General features: G+C 31.3%; 1 protein-coding gene and 1 non-coding gene across 4 annotated transcripts; one reads left to right on the top strand and one right to left on the bottom strand.

The window, feature by feature from the left end:
* Positions 1–7,738: 7,738 nt before the first annotated feature.
* On the bottom strand, positions 7,739–7,810 carry Trnam-cau. Its single transcript has one exon. It is a non-coding gene; the product is annotated as a tRNA-Met (tRNA).
* A 464-nt stretch (positions 7,811–8,274) lies between these two features.
* LOC115877383 (serine-arginine protein 55-like) lies at positions 8,275–22,899 on the top strand. 3 transcript variants are annotated; one of them, XR_004049345.1, is made up of 5 exons: positions 8,275–8,646; positions 9,483–9,965; positions 14,855–15,041; positions 21,096–22,393; positions 22,517–22,899. XR_004049345.1 is itself a non-coding variant. In XM_030893533.1 (4 exons), exons 1-4 carry the CDS (start codon positions 8,537–8,539, stop codon positions 21,228–21,230), a joined length of 915 nt encoding a protein of 304 aa, XP_030749393.1. In that variant the 5' UTR covers positions 8,275–8,536; the 3' UTR covers positions 21,231–22,442. The 3 variants fall into 3 exon arrangements, 2 of the variants coding, with proteins under 2 accessions (XP_030749393.1, XP_030749394.1); XM_030893533.1 differs by lacking the exon at positions 22,517–22,899 and having other exon boundaries at positions 21,096–22,442; XM_030893534.1 differs by lacking the exon at positions 22,517–22,899 and having other exon boundaries at positions 9,492–9,965; positions 21,096–22,442.
* The last annotated feature ends 321 nt before the right edge of the window (positions 22,900–23,220 follow it).

Raw genomic sequence — 23,220 nt, forward strand, 5'->3', positions numbered from 1 at the left:
CGCGTGCTCATTTTTGGTGACACACATCTTCAAAGATAAAATATTTTAGAATTCAAATATCTGCCTCTCATAACTGCCAGAGTTGGCTATTGGATATTACTTGCGTTAATAATAAGTAATAATTTAATTCTAAAACCAATTAACTTACAAACAATATAAATACCTAGTTCTATTTTTTTTCTTGCCTTTGTGATGTGTGGTGAAAATTTTGATACACATAGCTTGAAGGTGCGCCCAAGGACTGTATATATTCTAAAGGACTGTTCGATCGCGTAAAATCGCCGCTGTCGTAGTCGCCGTGGAATGCTACGTCACGCGCTGACCAGCGGTCCACAGTGCGCCGGATGGTTATTCTAGCGGGGCAAAATCTCAAGAGCAATGTTTGGGACTTAAAATCTAAGAACGTAGCAAATGGTCTAATATATAGCAACTATATGGTTAAATTTATTTATTTATTAACAACTTAATTTATTAATAAATAAATACAAGATAATAAAACTATGATATTATTCGTACATGAGACACAAAAACCGTATTGTAAACTATTGCCAAATACATAAAATTATGATATCAAAAAACTCTTTAGCAGTTTTTTTTAATTAATTTGTAATCTTGTGACACCCTCTATAATTTATTTTAAAAAAATATATTTTATTTTGAAAATAATAAATAAGATAGATATTTTAATTTTATTTTTAACACTCGGTAATTGTAAATTCATATATAGTAAGTATCTAAGACATTTTTTTAAACTCAGTGCCTTTTGATGGAGTTGTTTTGTTTTTATACTATCCGATTGAAATGAATCTTTTTGGGCATTCACCTGCTAAGCTTGAACTCCCTGTGACTGTAACTACCTGTGTTGGTAACTGTTGGTAACTCAAAAGATCTACATCATTCAATATATAAATATTTGAAAAAAAAGTGAAAGTTTGATATCTGCAGAACAACGGCACGAAGAATTTTAACAAATAATATACGTACAGTAGAAAAGTACATACCTTTGGCAATCTTCAACATAATTTGGCTTTCTAATAAAATGTATAAGCACTTGCTTTGGCACTTGTAAATATTTTGTTTTCGTATGATCTCTGCCTTGCTGAGCAGAAAACGACCAAATTTGGTTGATAAAAATGTATCGAAACACAAAGTATATTCATGCATTTTCGTATCAATTGGAATATCTACTATTTATTCTTATCAGTACATATTTTTTGGCTTATTTCTAACCAAACGCTTTTGTCCCACTAAATTTATCTTCCAACGTACTGTGCGCTCGTCCGTCAAATGCAAAAATAACTGTCACTTTGCTGTCACTGTCTAAAATCTTTAGCGCCAACTTCAACTCGGTCAGTAGATGACGTAAAAAAACTGACAGTGCAGGAAGATAGGAATCGAACTATCCTTATCTCTATATAGTATCCTTGGGTGCGCCATCACTGGTTTAGAGTTTAGAATATAGCACAATTACCCAGAACATTTATAAATTAGGACCTGTTGTAAATTGATTTCGCAAATTTTACATACAGGGTGGCCCATGGATGCGAGGAAGTCCAATAACGTTGTCGAAGATATGAAAAAAAAGTTTTATACCGATGTTACATAGTTTATAAATGGGGCATATCCTAAAAATATTTTGTAGTATTCAGGGTGTCACAAAAAAAGAGTTTTAAGTTTTTTTTTAAATTGATCACACTCCCCCCCCCCCCCATTTTTCTGTATGTAATTGGATTCAGCATAAAATTCTGCATATAGTACACTATTTTTATTTGAAGCACTATGCGATGTTGCCATACTATTTCTTCTTTATTAAAACTTTGGTTAAAAACGCTATATCCGAAAAGTGGTTAAAAACTGGAGTGAATATAACATTATTAGTCCTTAGCTATATTTTCCTAAACACCAAGGATAACAGAATAAATCCGTGAAACCTTTATTAACCATTCAACATCCGTATAAAACTTTTTTTTATGTCTCGCACTGGGCCACATTGGGCCACCCTGTATAAATAGAATATATTATGGTGTTGAGATACCCATATTACATTCAGCGTCTGTACTATACAGGAACACAGGGTAATCTTCTGAATTGAAAAATGTTTCACTTCTGTTTGAGACATTTTCATATTTTTTTTATTAAATATTATATTTTACTAAATATAAACAATACGATACGCTTGAAAAAATAACGGCATTAGTTTTGGAAATGGCGATTGTCATTTTATATGGTGAATGTCGTCGATTGTCATTTCCAAGCCAACTAGATGTTTCGATCATCAAGTACTATACGATCGAAAAAAAAACGGCGTCCAGTTGGCTTGGAAATTACGCGATCGATGACATTTCCCATATAATTTTACATATAAAATGACAGCGATCTTCATTTCATAGCCATCGCTAATGTTTTTTTTTTATCATAATGTACAGGGCGAGTCCACGATAGAGTAAAGTTCATTATCTCATTTGTTTCGAAGTTTACAAAAAAATGTTAAATTCAAAAGTTATAGATAAGCTTAACATACACATTTTAAAATTATTATAGAGTATACAGGGTGCTTCAAAAAAGCGTGGCGGATATAATTTTTTTTTAAATGCAACACCCTATTTTTATTTCATTTTTAGATTCAGGGTAAAATTCTATAACTTTTTATATATAATATTATATATCAAAAATTAGTAGTTTTTATGATAATTGAATTTGTTTAAACAAATGTTAGAAGATTTCATATAATGCCATTGCTTGTGAAGTTAAACAACTATAATTTGGTAGAAGAATTTTATAGAGTTAAAAAAAAGATATATGTAACGATATTTTAGTTAGATACTACAGGGTGTTTAAAATATATTTACGAATTTCAACTACTTAAAATTAAAAAATCTCAAATTTTTTAAATGGTTCACCTTATATATTAGGTATTATTTTTTCTGATAGATTTTAAAGAACTCTGCAAACTAAATTCCGAGGGGTGTCTCACTATTGGAATTACCTGTACATTTTCTTGGCAGTCGCTGGCAGTCATTGGCAGTCTTATGGCAGTCGCCTATAATAATTACATGGCAGTCATAGGCAGTCTTCTTCATAGTCATTGGCAGTCGCTTAGCAGTGGAAGGATATTTTGGCAGTACGTGTACATTTTTTACCCGAGTGAGACACCCCTCGCTAAATTCCCTTTTACCAAAAATTAGTTGTCCAACTTTAGAAACAACGGCATCACTGATAGTTTTTTACCACACTCAAAACTAACATTTGTTGAAACAAATTCAAATATTACAAAAACTACATATTAATTTTAGGTATATAATATTATACATAAAAAAGTTATAGAATTTTACGCAGAATCTAAAAATAAGATAAAAAATAGGGTGTTGCATTAAAAAAACATATTTATATTCGCCACACTTTTTTGCAGCACTGTATACTCTAAAAGAATTTAACAAAATGTGTATCTGAACCTTCCCCATAACTTTTATATTTAACATTTTTTTGTAAACCTCGAAACAAATGAGAAAATGAACTTTATTGTTGATTCACTCTGTACTTTCTAATACCAATTCAATATCATACGATTGAAAAAAAAAAACGTTATAGTTTGGAAATAAAGATAACCGTCATTACATAGAGGGTGAGTCTTAAATAAGTGCAAATATTTTTAGGGGTAGTATATTTTTGACCCCAGAAACACGATTATGAGGTTTTGTATGAAAGTTTTATACCCTGTATCTTCGAAACAAGGCATTTTGGGACATGCATTTATAGGAACTTTATAACTTATTTTTATCCGCAGAATAGGCTGCCGAAGTTTCCCGAATACAATTTGGACCACCCTGTAGATTGAATTCAATTGAGGTCTGGTCACTTTATGGATGCCTTTTTTTCAACAATACGGTATCTTAAGTATAGGTACTTATAATTCAGGCAGCGCCTCTTTGTTCAGCTCAACAATTAAGAATTACTAGAGAAAAAAGAATATGGACACTCTAACCGTAATTATTCCTGTTATGCTTATCTTACATTATTGCATAAAGGTTATGGGTGGGACAATAAATTGTTATAAGGCAATAAACAAATTTATATAGAATAACATACAAATTTGAGTTGAATGGTAAATGTCTCTTTATTACAATTTTTATTATAAATTATTTTTGTAAAAATAAAAATATAATTTAAATTGATCGTGAATTCCTTTAATTTATATGTTTTCATGTTGCATATTTTGAAATAAAAAAAGATACACTATAATACGTCTGAGTGGTATATACAGAGTGTTTCAGAAAACATGTACCATCTCTCTTGGGGATGTTCTTCACGTAAAAATAAAATTTATTTTTTATATCAACATAGGCCCGACTCTGCTTTGTTTTGTAGCTACTGGAAGTTAAAGCCTTCATTTTTTTTTCGATTTATTGTAATATTCTTCCAAGTGCTTTTAGTAATTCGAATGAAGTTTCGAGGGAAGTTACTATAAGGTGCTACATATTTTAATCTAAAAAAATGTCAACAAATTTACCAGTGACATGCATATGACATATGGGCTATCACTGAAATATTTATCTAAAAAAACACGTGCGCCACTGACTTTTTTCACTTTTTAGAAAAATTGTGCAGGGCGTTAATACCGATAAAAAGCTGTATCTTGATATTTTGTCAATTTCAGTCTCTTTAATGAGATAAACGCAATTTTATTTATAATAAAAATAAAATTAATACGGTATTTAATTAATATGTATATTTATATATTAAGTAATATTTAAGAATATTACAAAAAATCTATTTTTTAAAAAGTTTTAACATCTTATAACTTTAAATTATGCATTTTCTACATTCATGTTTATTGGAATTTTACCCTATTTTTTGACGAGGAATCAAGGAATACTTATTTAACACTTTGGCCAGTTAATGAAATTAAAAAAATAAATGTTGCTATTAGACTTGGATTAAGGAAAATTAATAAAATTGCGTTTATCTCATCAAGACGACGTTTAATCGACATTAAACGCTTTTCACAATTTTGCTAACCAGAGAAAAAAAGTCTAAACACCTTGTATATGTTTCCAATAAACATTAATACTTGGTACTTTGTTTTCTTTGATTGGGGTTTGCACTCTGGACCCGGTGCGCGGTGATTCACGAAACACAGGCTCGTAACTGAATAGGTAAGCCACTGTGCAGTTATACAGGGTGTCCCAGAAATGAGTGCAAGTATTTTAACTGGTAGTATAGTTTAACCTCAGAAACACGCCTATGAGGTTTTTTTCACGAAAAAAAAAAATTGAAAATTCGGAATTTTTTGAAAAAAAAAAAATTTGAAAACATAATTTCTCGATAATATGGCAACATAGGTAGTATGTTTTTTCCCAACCAAACCAAACCAAACCAAAACATAATTTCGTGATAATATGGCTAACATAGGTAGTAGATTAAATTTACAAGAAAGAAAATCCAGAAAACATCCAGCGGTTCTAAAAATTTTAGCAAAAAATATATTTTTTTTTAATTTTCAAAGTAAAATAACTCCATTATTTTGGACTTATTTGAAAAACGACAAAGAGAAAATATGTTTCTTTCATCGAGATCTACCACCCCTTAAAATACTTGCACTTATTTCTGGGACACCCTGTATATTAAATAAACTATACCGTATGATCGAAAAAAAAAACGGCGTCCAGTTGGCTGGGAAATGACGAACAATGACATTTCCCATATAAAATGACAGCGATCTTCATTTCATAGCCATCCCTGACGCCGTTTTTTTCGATCATACCGAGGATCATACGGTATTTTTGAAGAATATTGTAATTAAATTAATATAAAATATTCTTTGCTATTATCCATATTCTAAATCCTGATATATCTATTTCTTTACTTCGCTAAAAATAGCGTCGCATATGCGAGGCTTGTTATCTCGCTTCGTTGGTCAACTTTTCAACCAAGCAAATCCTTTTGTTTGTGTATTTTAAGAGGCCTTCGCGGTTGGTTTCATTTTAATTTTTCCTTTGGCCCCAATGCAAACATAACCCGTGCAAATACAGGGACTCGCTCTCCTCAGGGATCTTTTTAAGGGAACAATGGTGATGTTTGAGCAGTGAAATCAATAGTTCCTAGGAACAGATTCAAAGTTTACAGACTACAAGAATGAAGTAGATGTAAGACTAGTGTTTAGTTGGAAAGATCTTATTGTTTTATTTTTTATAATATATATGTCAACTTTTGACATTTTCGCTTAAAGGCAAATTGTACTTTAAATTTCAATCTAGAGTGCCATGGCTGTGTTAAAAATACTAATTTTTAATCAAAGAGTCTTGGAAAAATATATTTGATCGTGTATTGTTTTTCGTGTTGTTCTGACAAAAAAAGTTAAAAGATGCCTAAAACGTATTTTTAATCATATCTGAATTTTTTCAAATGGAACGAGCGTGGCTCATTAGCACATTTGGAAAAAGCATTTTTTACGAAGAATTTGATACCACACACTTGGTATTTCGGGTGAAATTTTCGTTATGAACCGCATGTTATAATATAATTTCAAATAAACCATATGAGAAAATGTCAAAAGTTGATATATGATATGTCATATTCTATTCAGACTGTTATTAATTTTCTATCGACTAAAGTAAAAAATACCGAGGGTGTCATTTAAAAATCAAAAGTTGTAGTCATTTCCGGTGAAACAGGAAGTGACTGAAAACAATTGAATACGTCAATCAATCCGAATTTATGTCATATACTAACATATCAAATCTGATTTTTTTAACTGAAAAAATAAAAAAGTTATAGATATAGTCACTTGTGAGACGCACCCGTTATATGCGAAAATGTCAAAAGTTGACATATGATATATGTCGTTCTATTCAGAATGCGATTTTTTATCGAATGAAGTAAAAAAAATACCAAGAGTAAGTTGTACTCATTTCCGGTGAAATAGGAAGTGACCAAAAACAATGCGTCAATCAATCCTAATTTAAGTCATATACCGTATGATCGAAAAAACGGCGTCCAGTTGGCATTAACGTAACTAGCAATTCATCCTGGGGGGGGGGGGTTGTTTGAGAAATAAAGAATAATATTAAAAACCACATTTTTTGAATAACACGTTTACATGAATTTCTCTATCAATAAATTTCATAAACTTGGTTATCAAACCGTGTTCCTGTAGATTATACTTAAATACCTACAAATTTTATAAAAAATAAAAATTAACACATTTTTTGAACACAACAAATTCATTTTTTCATCATTTTCATTCATTATTTAACGTCATTTTCGCTACATCACAAGCAAATAAAAATTAATACGTAGCCAAGAGTCATAATTCAAGATTTTTATGGGGGGTGTTCAGCAATACCTGGGGGGTACTCGGCACCCCCGTGCACCACTGTAGTTACGCCAATGCCAGTTGGCTGGGAAATGACGATCCATGACATTTCTCATATAAATTTACATGTAAAATGACAGCGATCTTCATTTCACAGCCATCGCTGACGCCGTTTTTTTTTCGATCATATGGTACTAACATACCAAATCTCGTTTTGATATTTAAAAAAATAAAAAAGTTATAGGGGTGAGCCACGTTTGAGACGCACCTGGTATAGGAATAAAATATATTGAAAAGTTCTATTATTCTCACAAAATTGAAATAGTTATTGTAATCTATGGATTGTTTAATAAAAGATTAGTAAAAAGTCTTTAATGAATACTAAAAAAAATGTTAAAAATTATAAAAAAAAAATAAAAAAGTTTTTAGCAGAGCGTGGTTTCGATCCACGGACCTCTGGGTTATGGGCCCAGCACGCTTCCACTGCGCCACTCTGCTCTTGTTCATAACTTTTCAACTAGGCTTATATATACGGGACACGAGTTTGCTCAGAAAATTAGCAATTATATTTATTATGTTTAAAATCTATAATGGAAAATAGTAATTAATATAGGCACCTTAAGATACTCCAAATTAAATAATTTGTATACATAAACATGGTAATTAATACGTTTGTAAAATATTTCTACAAAGACAATAGTTGGAAACCTTTTTACTTATATTATTTTCTGGCTCAATTAGGAAATATGGTACCGGAAATATATATAAATCATATTTTTTTCTAGTTATTCTAATTGAAACATCTATTTGTTAAAAACTTAAAAAATAAGAAAATATATTTTAAATCTGATCCATCTCTTTGTATCTATTTCCACTTTTTTGTGTGTTAGAGAGAGAAAAGTACTGTTCCCAAACGTCATAAAATGAAAAAAGAATTTAAATATCTTAGGTTAAGTTTATGACCGCATTATTCCGAAGCGTCCTGTCATTTAGCATCAGGTAACAATTTGCTATTTAATTTAGTTTCTTTATAATTGTTTATTGTACCTGGGTTATAAAAGAGGGTACATTCAGTAAAGGGAGTTTAGTTTGGTAAAGTTTTCTGATCGGTATCGGTGTGAGAAGAAAAGTTACGAGCGTCGACAGGTTCACAAAGAAAGCTAACCTAAAACAGTATTGGCGGCAGTTTGTTCATAATCGGTATCGGTTATTCGCGAATTTACCATGAGTTCACGCGTTTATGTTGGTGGTATCCCGTACGAGACCCGTGAAAGAGACTTGGAAGGCTTTTTCCGAGGATTTGGACGTATCCGAGATGTTTTAATAAAGAACGGGTGAGTACCAAAGGACCCCCATGTGCTTGTAACTTGTTACCGTCCATCGGCGTTTAAGTCATGGCGTGTACTTGTTTATGTTTATTCAGTAGTTGCTTTTAGTTTAAATATTAGAATTTTATGATAAATGCGTTTTAAAGTATAATACTTTTGTTTCTAATAACTTCTTTTACGACCAAAAAAATCTTCAAAGTAAAAACAATTTCCATGGAATGCTCAACCAGGAAGACGCATGCGTGTCAGATTAACTACTTTTTTATTTTTAAACATTTTTGTAATGCTAATTAAGTAATTTATGACAATTATCAACCTTTTTTTATATCAGTTGAATTTTTGGTTGAGTTTTCCTAGATTATTTTTATGAAGTATTGAAATGCGACCTAAAATACTTGTTACTTAGCTTACCGGATAGCTTTTTAGTTAGTTGGCAAGTAATTATGCATATACTTACCTAAGTAGTTAAAAAACTACTTAGCTAATTAGTTAAAACCCAGAAAATCTCGAAATTGGCATATTAGACTTATTTTTTTATCAATTTTAGGTACCTATGTGGGTATTTTGTAATTTTTAAAAATAGCAAATATCATAAATGATGCCATGTTTGTTTGTCTTTCAAAAGAATGATTGATAGGTATATATTCATACATGTTTAAGAATATTTTTTGCTATATTTTGTGGTTTTTGTAAATGCCAAGAAATTCTGTAATTTAACTAGGTTTTGCTTTCAATATTTTATTACCTACTAGCAAAAAGCCCGGGTATTTTTATTGCAGTAGAATTTAATACCTGTTTATACACTTCTTTTGTTGAAATTTCACGATTTTAATATTTCTTAGTGCTTCCAGATATGGTTTTGTGGAATTTGACGACTACAGAGATGCCGAAGACGCCGTTTATGAGCTTCATGGAAAAAAATTGTTGGGCATGAGAGTCAGTGTAGAAATGGCTCGTGGTAGACCTCGTGGTCGTGACCAGGAATGGTTTTCTAGCAGAGACCATCGGCCTAGACAGGGGCCCCCTGTTAGAACTCAGTACAGAATCTTTGTGGAGAATTTGTCATCAGGAGTGTCTTGGCAAGACTTGAAAGACTACCTGAGACCAGCAGGCGAGGTTACATTTGCAGATGCCCACAAGAAATACAAAAACGAGGGTATAGTAGAGTTTGCCTCTTACGACGATATGAAGAATGCTATTCGAAAGTTCGATGATACTGTTCTGAACGGCAGAAGGATTCGTTTGGTTGAAGATAAGACTACCAGGAGGTCAAGATCAAGAAGCCGCAGTTCTAGCGCCGATAGCAGAAGAAGAGACAGGTCTAGGTAATTATCCGTATTTTTTATATATTTCCTTTTAATTATTTATGTTTACATTTTCTACATATTTATAACGCGTTTGAAATCATTTTTAAAGACATTTTAAGTCAGTTTTTATATTGAATTATAATCTACATATATAAAATGCTAATGTTTATCTGTGTTGTCTCTACTGAAGTACCAACTTGCCCTAGAAAGTTGCTTTTTTTACTAAAAGATAGCTAATTGGCTCTTCTAACTGTCGTCGCCGGATTTTTTGTTTTTCATTTAATTAAAAAAAATAAGAAGTATTTTCTTTTCCTTATGTCGTGGCGGATGCGCCAGGCTTCAACTAGTAATTAATAATATTTAAATATTAATTTTTTGCATATCATATTATCTGCATCAATGTAAATTTCTAGAATTTTCATGTAAATAAAACTTTAATTCTAGGTTTACTTTCTGAAAATATTTTGTTATTCAGTTTATTTTAAATTTTTATGCAAAGGGAGTTTTATACAGGGTGGACCATTCTTATCAATAAGCCTGATATCAGGTTTTCAATTTAGATTACACCTAAAGTCCTAAACATCTAAATGAGTTTCTTCTTTGATAGATGGTTTTAATCAGTTTTGATTAACGTCATATTTATTGCTGTTTTATTATGTTGATGTTTTGATTATAAACTTTGTTCTTTTTTTTTTCTAAAATATGAAAAAATAGCAATATCTTAATCAAAACTAATACTAACCATCTATCAAAGAATGAAAAAGGAATGATATTACCATAGAAACGCGTTTTGAATTTTGAGACAATTTGGGTCTTGGTAAAAAATTCAACTTCCTATATTTCCATATTTTTTTTTACTTTTCTCTAAAATAGTGTGGACATTTGGAAAAGTACCGTATGATCGAGAAAAAAACGGCGTCCAGTTGGCTTGGAAATGATGATTGATGACATCTCCCCTATAAATTTACATATTAAATGGCAGCGATCTTCATTTCATAGCCATCGCTGACGCGTTTTTTTTTCGATCATACGGTATAGACGGGGTTAACAATTTTAGAACAAGCAAACATTTTTATGAAGAATTAGTTTTTCTCATAAAGTTGTTTAAAGAAAAAAGTCTTTCCTCTTGTGAAGACTATCTGGGGACATTGTATACTAACTGAATTTTATAATAATTTAATAAATGTTAGATTAAATTTTTAAATATTTAAATTTTTTTATCCATAATTATTTTATAATAGTTAATTTTACTAAAATAGGCTAAATTACTTGGTACAAAATAAGTTATCAACACATTTTTCACCTCCGAAGTTAGTAGTCTAGGATTTATTATGCTAATGGTATCTGAAAATAACCATTAAAAAAATTAGCAAATGACTACCAAATTTGTATAAATAAAACTTATTTATCAAAACATGAGGTTGGTTAATATACCTATACCGGGTGCGTCTCAAAAGTGGCTCACCCCTATAACTTTTTTATTTTTTCAGATAAAAAAATGAGATTTGGTATGTTAGTAAATGTAATAAATTAAGATTGACTGACTTATACAATTGTTTTCGGTTACTTCCTGTTTGACGGAAAATGACTACAACTTTTGACTTTTAAATGGCACCCTCGATATTTTTTACTTTATTCAATTAAAAATATCACTATGAACTGAATGACATATCATTGTAAACTTTTGACATATTCGCTTAAAAACAAATTGGAGTGTCATTTTCTATCGAATAAAGTAAAAAAATACCGAGGGTGCCATTTAAAAATCAAAAGTTGTAGTCATTTCCGGTGAGACCGGAAGTGACCGAAAACAATTAAATATGTCAATCAATCCTAATTTATGTCATATACTAACACACCGAATCTCGTTGTTTTCTCTGAAAAAATAAAAAAGTTATAGTGGTGAGCCACTTTTTAGACGCATCCGGCACCCGGTATATGTCCATTTGAAATACAATATTAGTTTTAACTCACTTTATTATGTATATGCCAATTGGTTTATTTTAGTACAATTAGTTTTGAAAAGGATACTGTTAAAACTATTTCAAATTTAAAAAAATATGGAATTTTCCATTTTATAATCTTGGGAATGCATTAAAGGTGTTGAACATTTCAAAATCCACTCAGTATTAATTACGATGAGTTATAACTCAAGAAAGGGGAGAACAATAATATAGAGAGATGTAAAAGGTCGCGGCGATTAACTTTATCTAACTCTACCTACAGTATTTATTATGATATATATGTGTTTTTCGAACAACATTCAACATTGATATTGACATATCCTCATCTGATGATTTATTAATATTAATGATATCATTACTGTCAGTGACACTAACTTCAGAACCTTGAGATAGGACTGGTTTTCCCGGAAAATTTAATAAATAGAAATCATCGAATATATCAGATATATCTACAGGGTGGTCCAAATTGTATTCGGTTAACTTTGGCAGCATATTTTGCAGATTAAAATAAGTAGAAAGTTTGTATAGATTTATGTTCTAAAATTATTTATTTTGGAGATACAAGGTGTAAAAGTTTCATTTTTTTTTATATTTTCAAAATAACTTTAAACTAATATTTGGATAAAAATTAGTGTTTGGGTGTTTTAAAAACTAATGAGTGAAAAAATATACATTTCCGTCATTTTTTACGTAAAAATGGTCTCTTGATCAAAATCGCTAGGAGCAACCGTTCTCAAGATATTTGGAATGGAAATAGTTAATACGTGTAATTATTGATAAAAAATAAACATGTTGACAAGATAAGATATTTGACTGATATGCTATACAATCAACAAATAATAAAGTTGAACTTTAATTAATTTAAAATTTACTTATTTTTTAAATCTTTTTATGAAGCTTATTGTCAAATATATAGGGTCGCTGATATGTATGGGAACGGTCAATTATTAGGAAAAATATACGAGGTACCGCAAAAAGTTAAATATAAAAGTTATAGGGTTTTTAAATACATATCTTAGTGGCGAATAATAAATTTAATTATACAGAGTCGCTCATGAAGTCGTGGCACGCCAAAGTTTCATTTTTTAAAGTATTGCATATTTCAGTTCTTTCTTCAATTCTAAGCAAAAATCGAGATACACACAAACCAAACGTTTCCGAGTTATTGACTTTTGAAAATATCACCTAAAAAATTCGATTTAATTAATTTCGATGTGTTTGGTTTCATTTTTTGATGCCATTCTGCGGAAACTGTGATACTTAATAATATTTGATAAAATGAGATTCTATCAAGTCTGAAAGTTAAATTTCCGTTTAACATTTCAAAGTCAACACTTCATAATTCCTAAATGGTTGAATTTAGGTACATTATGTGTATTACGATTATTGCTTAAAATTGGAGGGGGAATTGAAATATGCAATAATATACAGGGGGGTTGCATTTAAAAAAAAATTGATGTGCCACAACTTTATGACCGACCCTGTATACTTAAATTTACTGCTAGCTAATAGAAATTTAAAAACCCTATAACTTTTGTATTTAGCTTTTTGCGGTACTTTGTATATTTTAGTTAATAATCGACCGTTCATGTGTATTTTATTGTCAAAAAAACTCCATATTTTCGCATTTTTATATGTAGATTATTAGCGCGTAATAGATTCTATGCAACTACATAGCTTGATATGACGAGAAACGTATTATTTTGCAAGTCAGCTTCGGAAATTTTTTTTTCTCCTAAAGGATGCGCAGTGGCGTTTTTTTTTTACAAGAGACAAAAACGTAGTAAATACTAGAAGGTTCATTTAACATTGATGTTTGTGAAAGTCAAATGTTAAATCACTTACAAAACATAGGCATCCCAAATCTCATTCAAATCGCAACAACTTGTAAAAAAAAAAGAAATAACTTAAAAAATGTGTTTTATTTTATTACAATTTGATGTCCTATTATTTTGATTACAAAAAATATGCAGTAGTTTTATGTCTACAAAATATAGGGACACCCTGTATACCGGGTGCGTCTCAAAAGTGGCTCACCCTTATAACTTTTTTATTTTTTCAGATAAAAAAACGAGATTTCGTTGTTATTATATGACATAAATTGGGATTGATTGACTCATTCAATTGTTTTCAGTCACTTCCTGTTTCACCGGAAATTACTACAACTTTTGATTTTTAAATGGCACCCCCGGTATATTTTTACTTTATTCAATAGAAAATGATATTCTGAATAGAATGACGTATAATATGTCAACTTTTGACATTCTTGCTTAATTAAAAATTGTATTTTAAGTTTCAATCTAGAGTGCCATGGCTATGTTAAAAAGACTAATTCGTAATCAAGGAGCCTTGGAAAAATAGTCTAATGTTTTTAGTGTCTTGGCCTGGCCGGTTAAAAAATACCCAAATCGTATTTTTAATCATATCTCATTTTTTTCAAATGGAACAAGGGTGGCTCATTAGCATATTTGGAAAAAGCATTTTTTTAAGAATAATTTGATACCACACACTTTGTATTTCAAGTCAAATTTTCGTTACGAACCGCAAGTTATAATTTCAAATAAACCATATGCGAAAATGTCCAAAGTTGACATATGACATGTCATTCTATTCAGAGTGTTATTTTCTATCGAATAAAGTAAAAAAAGACTGAGGGTACCATTTAAAATCAAAAGTTGTAGTCATTTCCGGTGAAACAGGAAGTGACCGAAAACAATTGAATACGTCAATCAATCCTAATTTATGTCATATACTAACACACCAAATCTTGTTTTTTTAACTGAGAAACTAAAAAAGTTATATGGGTGAGCCACTTTTGAGACGCACCCGGTATATTCAGAACTCTCAATATTAATACCTTAGTTTGTTTTCGAATATAACAGACAACTTACTGTCTTGAAAATATTTTTATAACAGATGATATAAAATACTTGTTTCTTTCAGGTCAAAATCTGCTTCTCCAAAGAAGGAGAAGAAGTCCCATTCTAGGTCTCGCGACCGTTCCCGATCCCGTCGTTCCAACGAGTCCCGCCACGAGTCAAAGGACAGGTCCAGGGAGAGGTCCATCTCCAAAAGGAAGTCTGTCAAGAGGTCGAGGAGCGTAAGTGCATCTCCCGAAAAGAGGTTCAAGGTAAGTCGATAAATTATTTGGAAATTTTAACTATGGTGGTCAAATCAGATTGACATATTAAACTGATTTGGCTATTATAGTAAACATGTCATAACGGGATGCACTCATGAATTAAAATGATAGTCTTGGGAGGTATGGTCCTAATATACAGTATGTCCCAGATTGTCTATACAAGAGGAAACATTTACTTTATTAATATTAAAACTTAAAAAAATGTGGTTCTTCTGATAAATAGCTCCTCACATATTAACATTTTTTGTGCTTTTTTTTGCAAGATTATGTTAAATTGCACATTTTTAAGCAAACAAACTGTTGGATGAATTTTGCCCCTTTTCTTTAAAAAGGGACAAAAAATGTATTTTAAGTACAGCAAATATGTAAAATTTTCTATACAGGGTGGTCCGAACTGTATTCCGGAAACTTCGCCAGAATATTCTGCAGATAAAAATAAGTAAAAATGTTTGTATAAATGTATGTTACAAAATGCTTAGTCTCGGAGGTAGAGGGTGTAGAAATTTCATTTTTTTCTAAATAATTTATAAAGTAACTTTAATATTTGGATGAAAATTGGTGTCGGGGAGTTTTTTGACATGAGAAATTTGATTTTGATGTCAATATGACTCCTATTTGTAGGGGGCGCCACATACATGTGTTTTAACAGTTTTGAAGAGTAATAACTTTTCGTCCGTACCTGTTTGAAACTACTGAGTTAAAGAATATATGTTTCTGTGTCTTTCTACGTAAAAATGACTCTGGGTAAAAATCGCTACAAACAACCGTTCTCAAGAGATTTAGAATGGAAATAGTCAATTCATGTCATTATTGACAAAAAATAAACACGTTGAGTAGATAGTTATAAAAAGGGAAATCGTAACGACCCCACTTGTTATAGAGGCCTAAGCAGTAACAGTTCGGTCAGCAGACTTTTTGGAAAGGTGCTACAGGGTAGGCTCAGGGACAGTATTGGTGACAAAATCTCGGAAGACCAAAGTGGATTCGCACCGGGGAAATCTTGCACAGATAACCTTTTTGTCCTGCAGCAGGTGATGGAAAAAAAGATAGCAGTAGATCAAGAAGTCCATCTAGCATTTATTGATTTGGAGAAAGCGTACGACTCTATTCCCCGCAGCAAGATATGGGAAGTATTGAATATCTTAGAAGTAGATAGACCTTTGCTTAAGATAATAAAAGAGCTATATAAAGGTGCGTATTCATTATCCGAACGAACGAACGAACGAATGTTCGCTAGTGGTATGGACGGGGACCGCACGATAGGACGGCACGAGAAGACCGGAGGCATTTGTTGGCGAACGCCTTTGATGTACCGACTCGAAACGGATGGTCGAGCGAACGAACGAACGAACGGCCGCATGCGTTCGGTCCCCGTCTAAATATACCGCACTTTCATTCGTTCGTTCGTTCGTTCGGATAATGAATACGCACCTTAAAGAAAATGAATCGTACGTTAAGATAGGACACAGGCTATCTAATCCAATTAACACCACAAAAGGGTTGCGACAAGGATGCAGCTTATCTCCTCTGATCTTCAACGCTTACGTCGAAGTAGCCCTTAGGGAATGGAAGACGAAATGTCAAGGTATGGGAATACCCATTGGGTATAACACACTATTTACCCTGAGCTTTGCAGACGATCAGGTCATGGTTGCGCAGGACTCATACGATCGAGAGTTCATGACTAAGAGGCTTTATCAAGAATACAACAAATGGGGACTTCAGGTTAGTCTAAAGAAGACCGAATACTTAGCTGTCAATTCCAACGCTTGTTTTGAAGTCTTCATTAATGATAACGTCCAGACTCAACAAGTAGACAAATTTAAATACCTGGGTGCTACTATCAACAACGAGGGTTTGGGCAAAGTAGAAATACAAACCCGAATTCAGAAGAGCAAACAAGTTATTGGATGTCTTAACAGCCTCTGGTGGGACCGAAACTTATCTGCATCAACTAAAAAGAGACTTGGAAGAACATTGGTGGAGTCAGTTCTTTGCTATGGTTCAGAGCTGTGGACTCTGAGTGCAGACGCGAAGCGCAAATTCCAAGTTGTTGAAATGGACTACCTTAGAAGAAGTGCAGGTATATCTAGGATGGAAAAAAAGACAAACATCGAGGTCAGACGTATCATGAATGCATCGGAGGAGACAGTACTGGATCGAATCGAAAAATCCAGCTTAAAATGGTTTGGACATGCCTGCGTATGCCGGAGAACAGGTGGCCAAAAAGAGTTTTTCAATGGGCTCCCCAGGGCAGAAGAAAGAGAGGTAGACCTAGAAAATCCTGGAACGGAACGGTTACGGAAGCGATGGAAGCTCGTAACCTAGAAGCTGATGACGCTCTAAATCGAGATGTGTGGCGTAGGGTAATGGGAAGGCAGCAATAGGCTGTAGTTGGAAATGAGTATTAAATACTTAAACCAAATCCCGTTTATATATATATATATATATATATATATATATATATATATATATATATATATATATATATATATATATATATATATATATATATATATATATATATATATATATATATATATATATATATATATATATATATATATATATATATATATATATATATATATATATATATATATATATATATATATATATATATATATATATATATATATATATATATATATATATATATATATATATATATATATATATATATATATATATATATATATATATATATATATATATATATATATATATATATATATATATATATATATATGAGTAGATAGTTATATGACTGAATTTGGGAAATTTTTATTTTTTTTTAATTAATCGTACATTTTTCTGCTAAAAAATGATGATAAAACAGTTTCTGTTGACCTTTTGACACAAAAACATTTCAAATTTATTATTTCATTCTAATAACTATTTAGTCAGCTTGTTTAATTTATGTCAATGGTGAGATATATTATTATTATGATTATTGATAATTTCAATTCGAAATATCTCGAGAACCATTACACATATAGATTTTTACCAAGAGACCTTTTTTACGTAAAAAGTAAATGTATATTTTTTATTCTGTAGTTTTATACAGGTATGGACGAAAAGTTATTACTCTTCAAACCAGTTAAAAATATGTAGGTGGCGCCCTCTACAAGAAGAAGTCATATTGATATCAAAATCAAATTGCTCATGTCAAAAAACTCCCAGACACCAATTTCCATGCTAGCATTGTTGTTACTTCATAAATTGTTTGAAAAAAATCGAGATAAAAATGAAACTTCTACACCCTGTATCTTCGAAACTAAGCATTTTAGGACGTATATTTATATGAACTTTTTTACATATTTTCATCTATAGAATATGCTGCCGAAGTTTCCGGAATACAGTTCGGACCACCCTGTAGATTGAGAAAATACATCAGATATTAGTTATTATATACAGTTTATTACCTTATACATTTTTGGTTTGCTATTTGGGACTTTAACTTTTGTTTTCAAATGTTTGAGGGAATTGTACGTATTTTAAAAATAGTTTTTAACATACAGGGTGAGTCAAAATAGTTTTCAAATGCACGTTGTATTTACGAATAAAATCGCTTTGATATTATGTTCCTATATCTAAACCTTCTGGTTTCTTCAGTTAGTCATTTAACAGATTTTTTTTAATTATTGTATTATAATACACAATTAAAGAAAATCATTACCATGCATGAGAAGTATTCAAACTTTATAGGTAACACAAGAGAAAAATGCAAACAAAAAAGACTAGAAATTTTATCAAAAAAATGCAAAAATATGCAATTCATCAATTACTTCAACATTATTATTTTTTTGTGTTAAATTTTACATTAGGAACTTTGATAAGAATTAAACTTCAAATTTAGTAAACTTAATTTGACAATAATAAAAATAATTTTTTTATTAATTTCATAAGATTATAAATAATTTAAAAAAATAAAGTGATTTACAAAACTATGCCAAATAGTATATTAAATATAAATTATATCTTACAATAATTATTACAAACAATTAATTATCAAGTGTTTTTGAAAGATTTCTAGAAGGAGACTTTTTTTCCTTTTGTCAGTTTGGTTACCAGGGAGTCAGGCTTTATTATTTCTTCCATGAATTAAGGCAATTTGAACCATGGGTTTTTCCCGAACCCAATTTTATAATTGTCTATTTATCAATACATAGAGAAACTGACCAGTGGTCCAGGTAGCTTATTACAGGCCAAGCAAATATAAAATATTAATATAATATTTTTTTTTAGAAAAAGTGCAAACCTTGCTGCTGATTGACAAGAAAATGCATTTTTCAGTGTCTTATTTATAAGTATCAATTGAGGAGCTTAGAATAAAAGGGATACAAGTGACTTTTTGTTCTAAATGGACTGAAGTACAGATTTAGACACTTTAGATACCAATTTATTTAGTATAAAAGGAAATTAAGTAAATTCTACACTCCACCTATTGCCACTGTAGAATTTACTTAGTTCCATTTTATACCAAATAAATTGATACCTAAAGTATCTAAATCTGCATATTTAGAAAGAAGTCACTTGTATCCCTTTTATTCTAAGCGCCTCAATTAGCATTATCTTGCTAAATTTCTAGTCATTGTCATTCAGCTGTCTGGTAACGAATTTCTTGAAATGATACTATAATAAGTAGTTTGGAAATACTACTGTAGCCTTATTAACCACGTACGATCACCAGGACCTAGATTAGTTCTGAATTCAATGCACAAGGTCTTATTACATAGTTCTGTCTGAAAATCTCAATTTGTTGACGGCAGTTGAAAAAAATGGACATAGACAAGTTCTAATCAAAGGGGACAATATATGATTTGCTTTTTAGGACTAGGGAAAATTCAACCATATTTTTACGTTTTTTTAGTTTTCTCTAAAATTGTACGGAAAGATGGAAAAGTATAAACGGGATTAACCATTTTATAACAAGCAAATTTTTTTTATTAAGGATGCATTTTTCTAGAAATATTACTAAAAAAGTGTTCCCTCTTGTAAAGACAATCTGGGGAAATACTCTTTAGTACAATAGAAACATTATGAAACATGGAAATTGTTTTGAAGAATGTAATATACCGCGTGTTCCATGAAGCGGCAACAATGTAACGCTGAAAATAACTTCCACAGGTGGAGCAGGTGCCATTATGTAAAAATTCAAATTCATCCAAAAAAAAACTCCAGTTCTCTATAAACGTCTAACCAACCATGACCGAGATTAGCCACCCACACAAGAAGATTTGGCCTGCGGACTTGGCCTGCCGACTTAGTTTGTCAATTAGATCTGTGCCCGATTAAATATTCTCGTTTTGGACAAAATTCGGACTAAAACTGGCTTTAGAAAGAGCCGACTTAAGGTTCATTCTGACTATACCTTCCGTTTCCAGTCCATATCCATTTCGTATTTTTAATTGTATTGAGGCTATACGTAAGCTTCTGTTCTGTATTAGTTCCATACTTTTTATTGTGCAATTTATATGATTAAGAAAGTTTTATTTTAAAAATTTGTATCTTTTGAAAAAGGTAATAGATTTAATTAAGAGATGAAAGAATAAATAAATATCAGCAAAACTTTAACAGAGCTGGTACAAATGTAAGAACTTGACACCGCTGTTTTCGATAGGCTTCAGTCCGTCCGCCAAAAAATGTATGGAAGGAAAGAATATGGAACGGAAAGGAAACGGAACGGATAGTGTACATTGTCCTATTCATTTACATGATATAATATTTTATGTAAACGGAAGGGAGCTGATATGGAAGGTATAGTGAGAATCAACCTTTAATCCTTCGCTTTTTTACACCAATCTAATCTGACAAATCAAGTCAATCGATTTGGCCTATGACAAGCTTGATCCGCTAAAGGTTTGGCCAGCCACAGACTTGGTTCGCCACACAAACACAAAGTTTATGTGCAGACCAAGTCTGCAAGCCATATCCTCTGGCCAAATCTTCTGGTGTATTGGGGGCTAATCACTTTGTATAGTGACAAAACGTACAATTTTTTAATTTCATCATGCTACAATGTTTTTTCTTTTGTTCCAGGACAAGTCTGCTTCCCATTCCCGCTCAAGGTCCCGATCGAAACGCGAGTCCCGATCCAAGTCCAGAGACCGTTCCCGCTCCAAGAGCCCCGAAGACAAGAAAGCTTCGAGGAGCCGAAGCCGATCCCGCTCTTAAGCCGACCGAACATAAAAAATCAGACAGTAGTAGTTTGTATCCACTTTCAAGGTTTCTCACACATTTTGTGTCTTGATCGATTACTCTTTCGTTTATTTTTTTGCTTTCCTCGACACATATCCTGACCAGAATCCTACTTTCGTCGTTTTAAGAACATTCTAGTTTGTTTAGTTCACTTAGATTAGAATTTTACGTTCGGTTTCTATGCTTGTAGTTTATTTCGCTTGATTTTCTTACTATGAATAATATGAATGCTTTTCATACATCCTCGTAAGAGATAACGGCTGATTCTTAGGTCCAGATATTGACTTCTGAAACTGATTTCAGTTATATTATGTTATATCTTTGTGCATGTCTGTTTGAGTTAATTGTATATTTTGACTTATTTAGGTTTTAGTGCTGCAATTTTTAAAATTGTGAAACTGCTTTTAATAACTTGTATTTTCTCTATCTTAATATTTTAATACAATTTTTTCTTTTTGTCTTCTATCTCTGTAGTTCACGACATGATCTTTGCGTTTTGCAATATTAAAAAATGCCCTAACACTAAATCTTTTCTACATAAATGTAACGTAAAACGAGATATCTGAAACTAAATTTATTGGGAAATGGGGTTGATATCGCTGTGACAAAACAGCATTTGGCAATTTTTTGCTGGTTCAATCAAATTGAAAATTATGTTTGTGTTGTTTAAAGAAATTAACTTAACAGTTGGTTAAATGTCATCTAAAATATATTTTAATTCAGTTTTTTTCAAGGCTTCTTAAGATACTTATTGCCAATTCGAATTTAACTGAAGCACTATTTTTTTTAAATAAAGAGAATCATTTTAATTATTTTTAGAACTTTAGTGTAAAATCAGGAAATCTTTAAAAATATCTATATTTGAATCTGAATAATGAATATGTGTGGCAAGACTAACTTTTCTTATCGCTTTGATGAGTCATAGACAAGCAGTTTATGTTAAAACAATTCCATAGTTATAGTGTATTTTTAAATTATATAAGGAACTAATCACATAATCTATATTTTCTCGATATAGTAGTTTAGAGGGGCCAACCGCAATGATGGTCAGCCATAAAGCGTGTATCCATTCGGGGGCCCCCCAGATTTTAGTCCTGACCTGTATAATGGAGTCAGCCCATTTAGCCCAAAAACAAAATGTAAGTTTAGTTATAAGGTGTTTATAATAAAGGATTAATGTACTTTTAAGTTATCGGTGTTTCATTTTGTTGAGATAGTTTTGCCGATGCTGTGTCTTAATAATCTTGATTTCTCTTTTATAGGCGACAGGCCAAAAGCTATCTTAAGCCAGTCGTGCCGTACAAATGCCATTCAAATGCCATACAGATTGTAAGACAATAATCGCAGTTTTACTGTAAAGCGAGAGTCGCAAAAAAACAGATAACAGATACCGAAAACAGATTTTTACCAGATAAATGCCAATATACAGCCAGATACCATGTGAAACTTGTACAGATATCCGTAACAGCCTCAGTTCCTCAACTGTACAGCCATACAGACGAGCCTGTAGTGACCGATATAATGCCTCAACTGTACAGCTTGACAGCACAAGTATTTGTGACAAATGGGTTTATATTGGTAATATTTATTTTTATAAATGGGTGGTAAAGGGATTTTTTTCTTATTTGGGATTTGTTTTCATTTTAAATCAACTAACTCTCGTTTTTTTAGAATTTAACATACTTTCTCGATTTTAAGGGTTTATTTTTTTACTTTTTTTTTATTTTTTAATTTCTGAAACTAAAGGAATATTTTCGGGGCATGAAACGTAAGATTGTTTCATTAACTATTTCATCTTTCTATATCAAAATTTTCAGACCAAAAGAAAAGTATTTGAAAATTAAAGTGCACTCTGAAAATTTTATGGTTTTCTAGAAATACTTCATAGAGATTCAGAGTCTATGAAGAAATTTATAAAATTTCAGAACATCGCAAGAAAGAATGGCGTTTTCGCAAAAGAATGTGG

The sequence above is a fragment of the Sitophilus oryzae genome, unplaced genomic scaffold (assembly GCF_002938485.1).
Source record: "Sitophilus oryzae breed Bouriz unplaced genomic scaffold, Soryzae_2.0 scaffold_1449_pilon_pilon, whole genome shotgun sequence".
NCBI lineage: Eukaryota > Metazoa > Arthropoda > Insecta > Coleoptera > Curculionidae > Sitophilus > Sitophilus oryzae.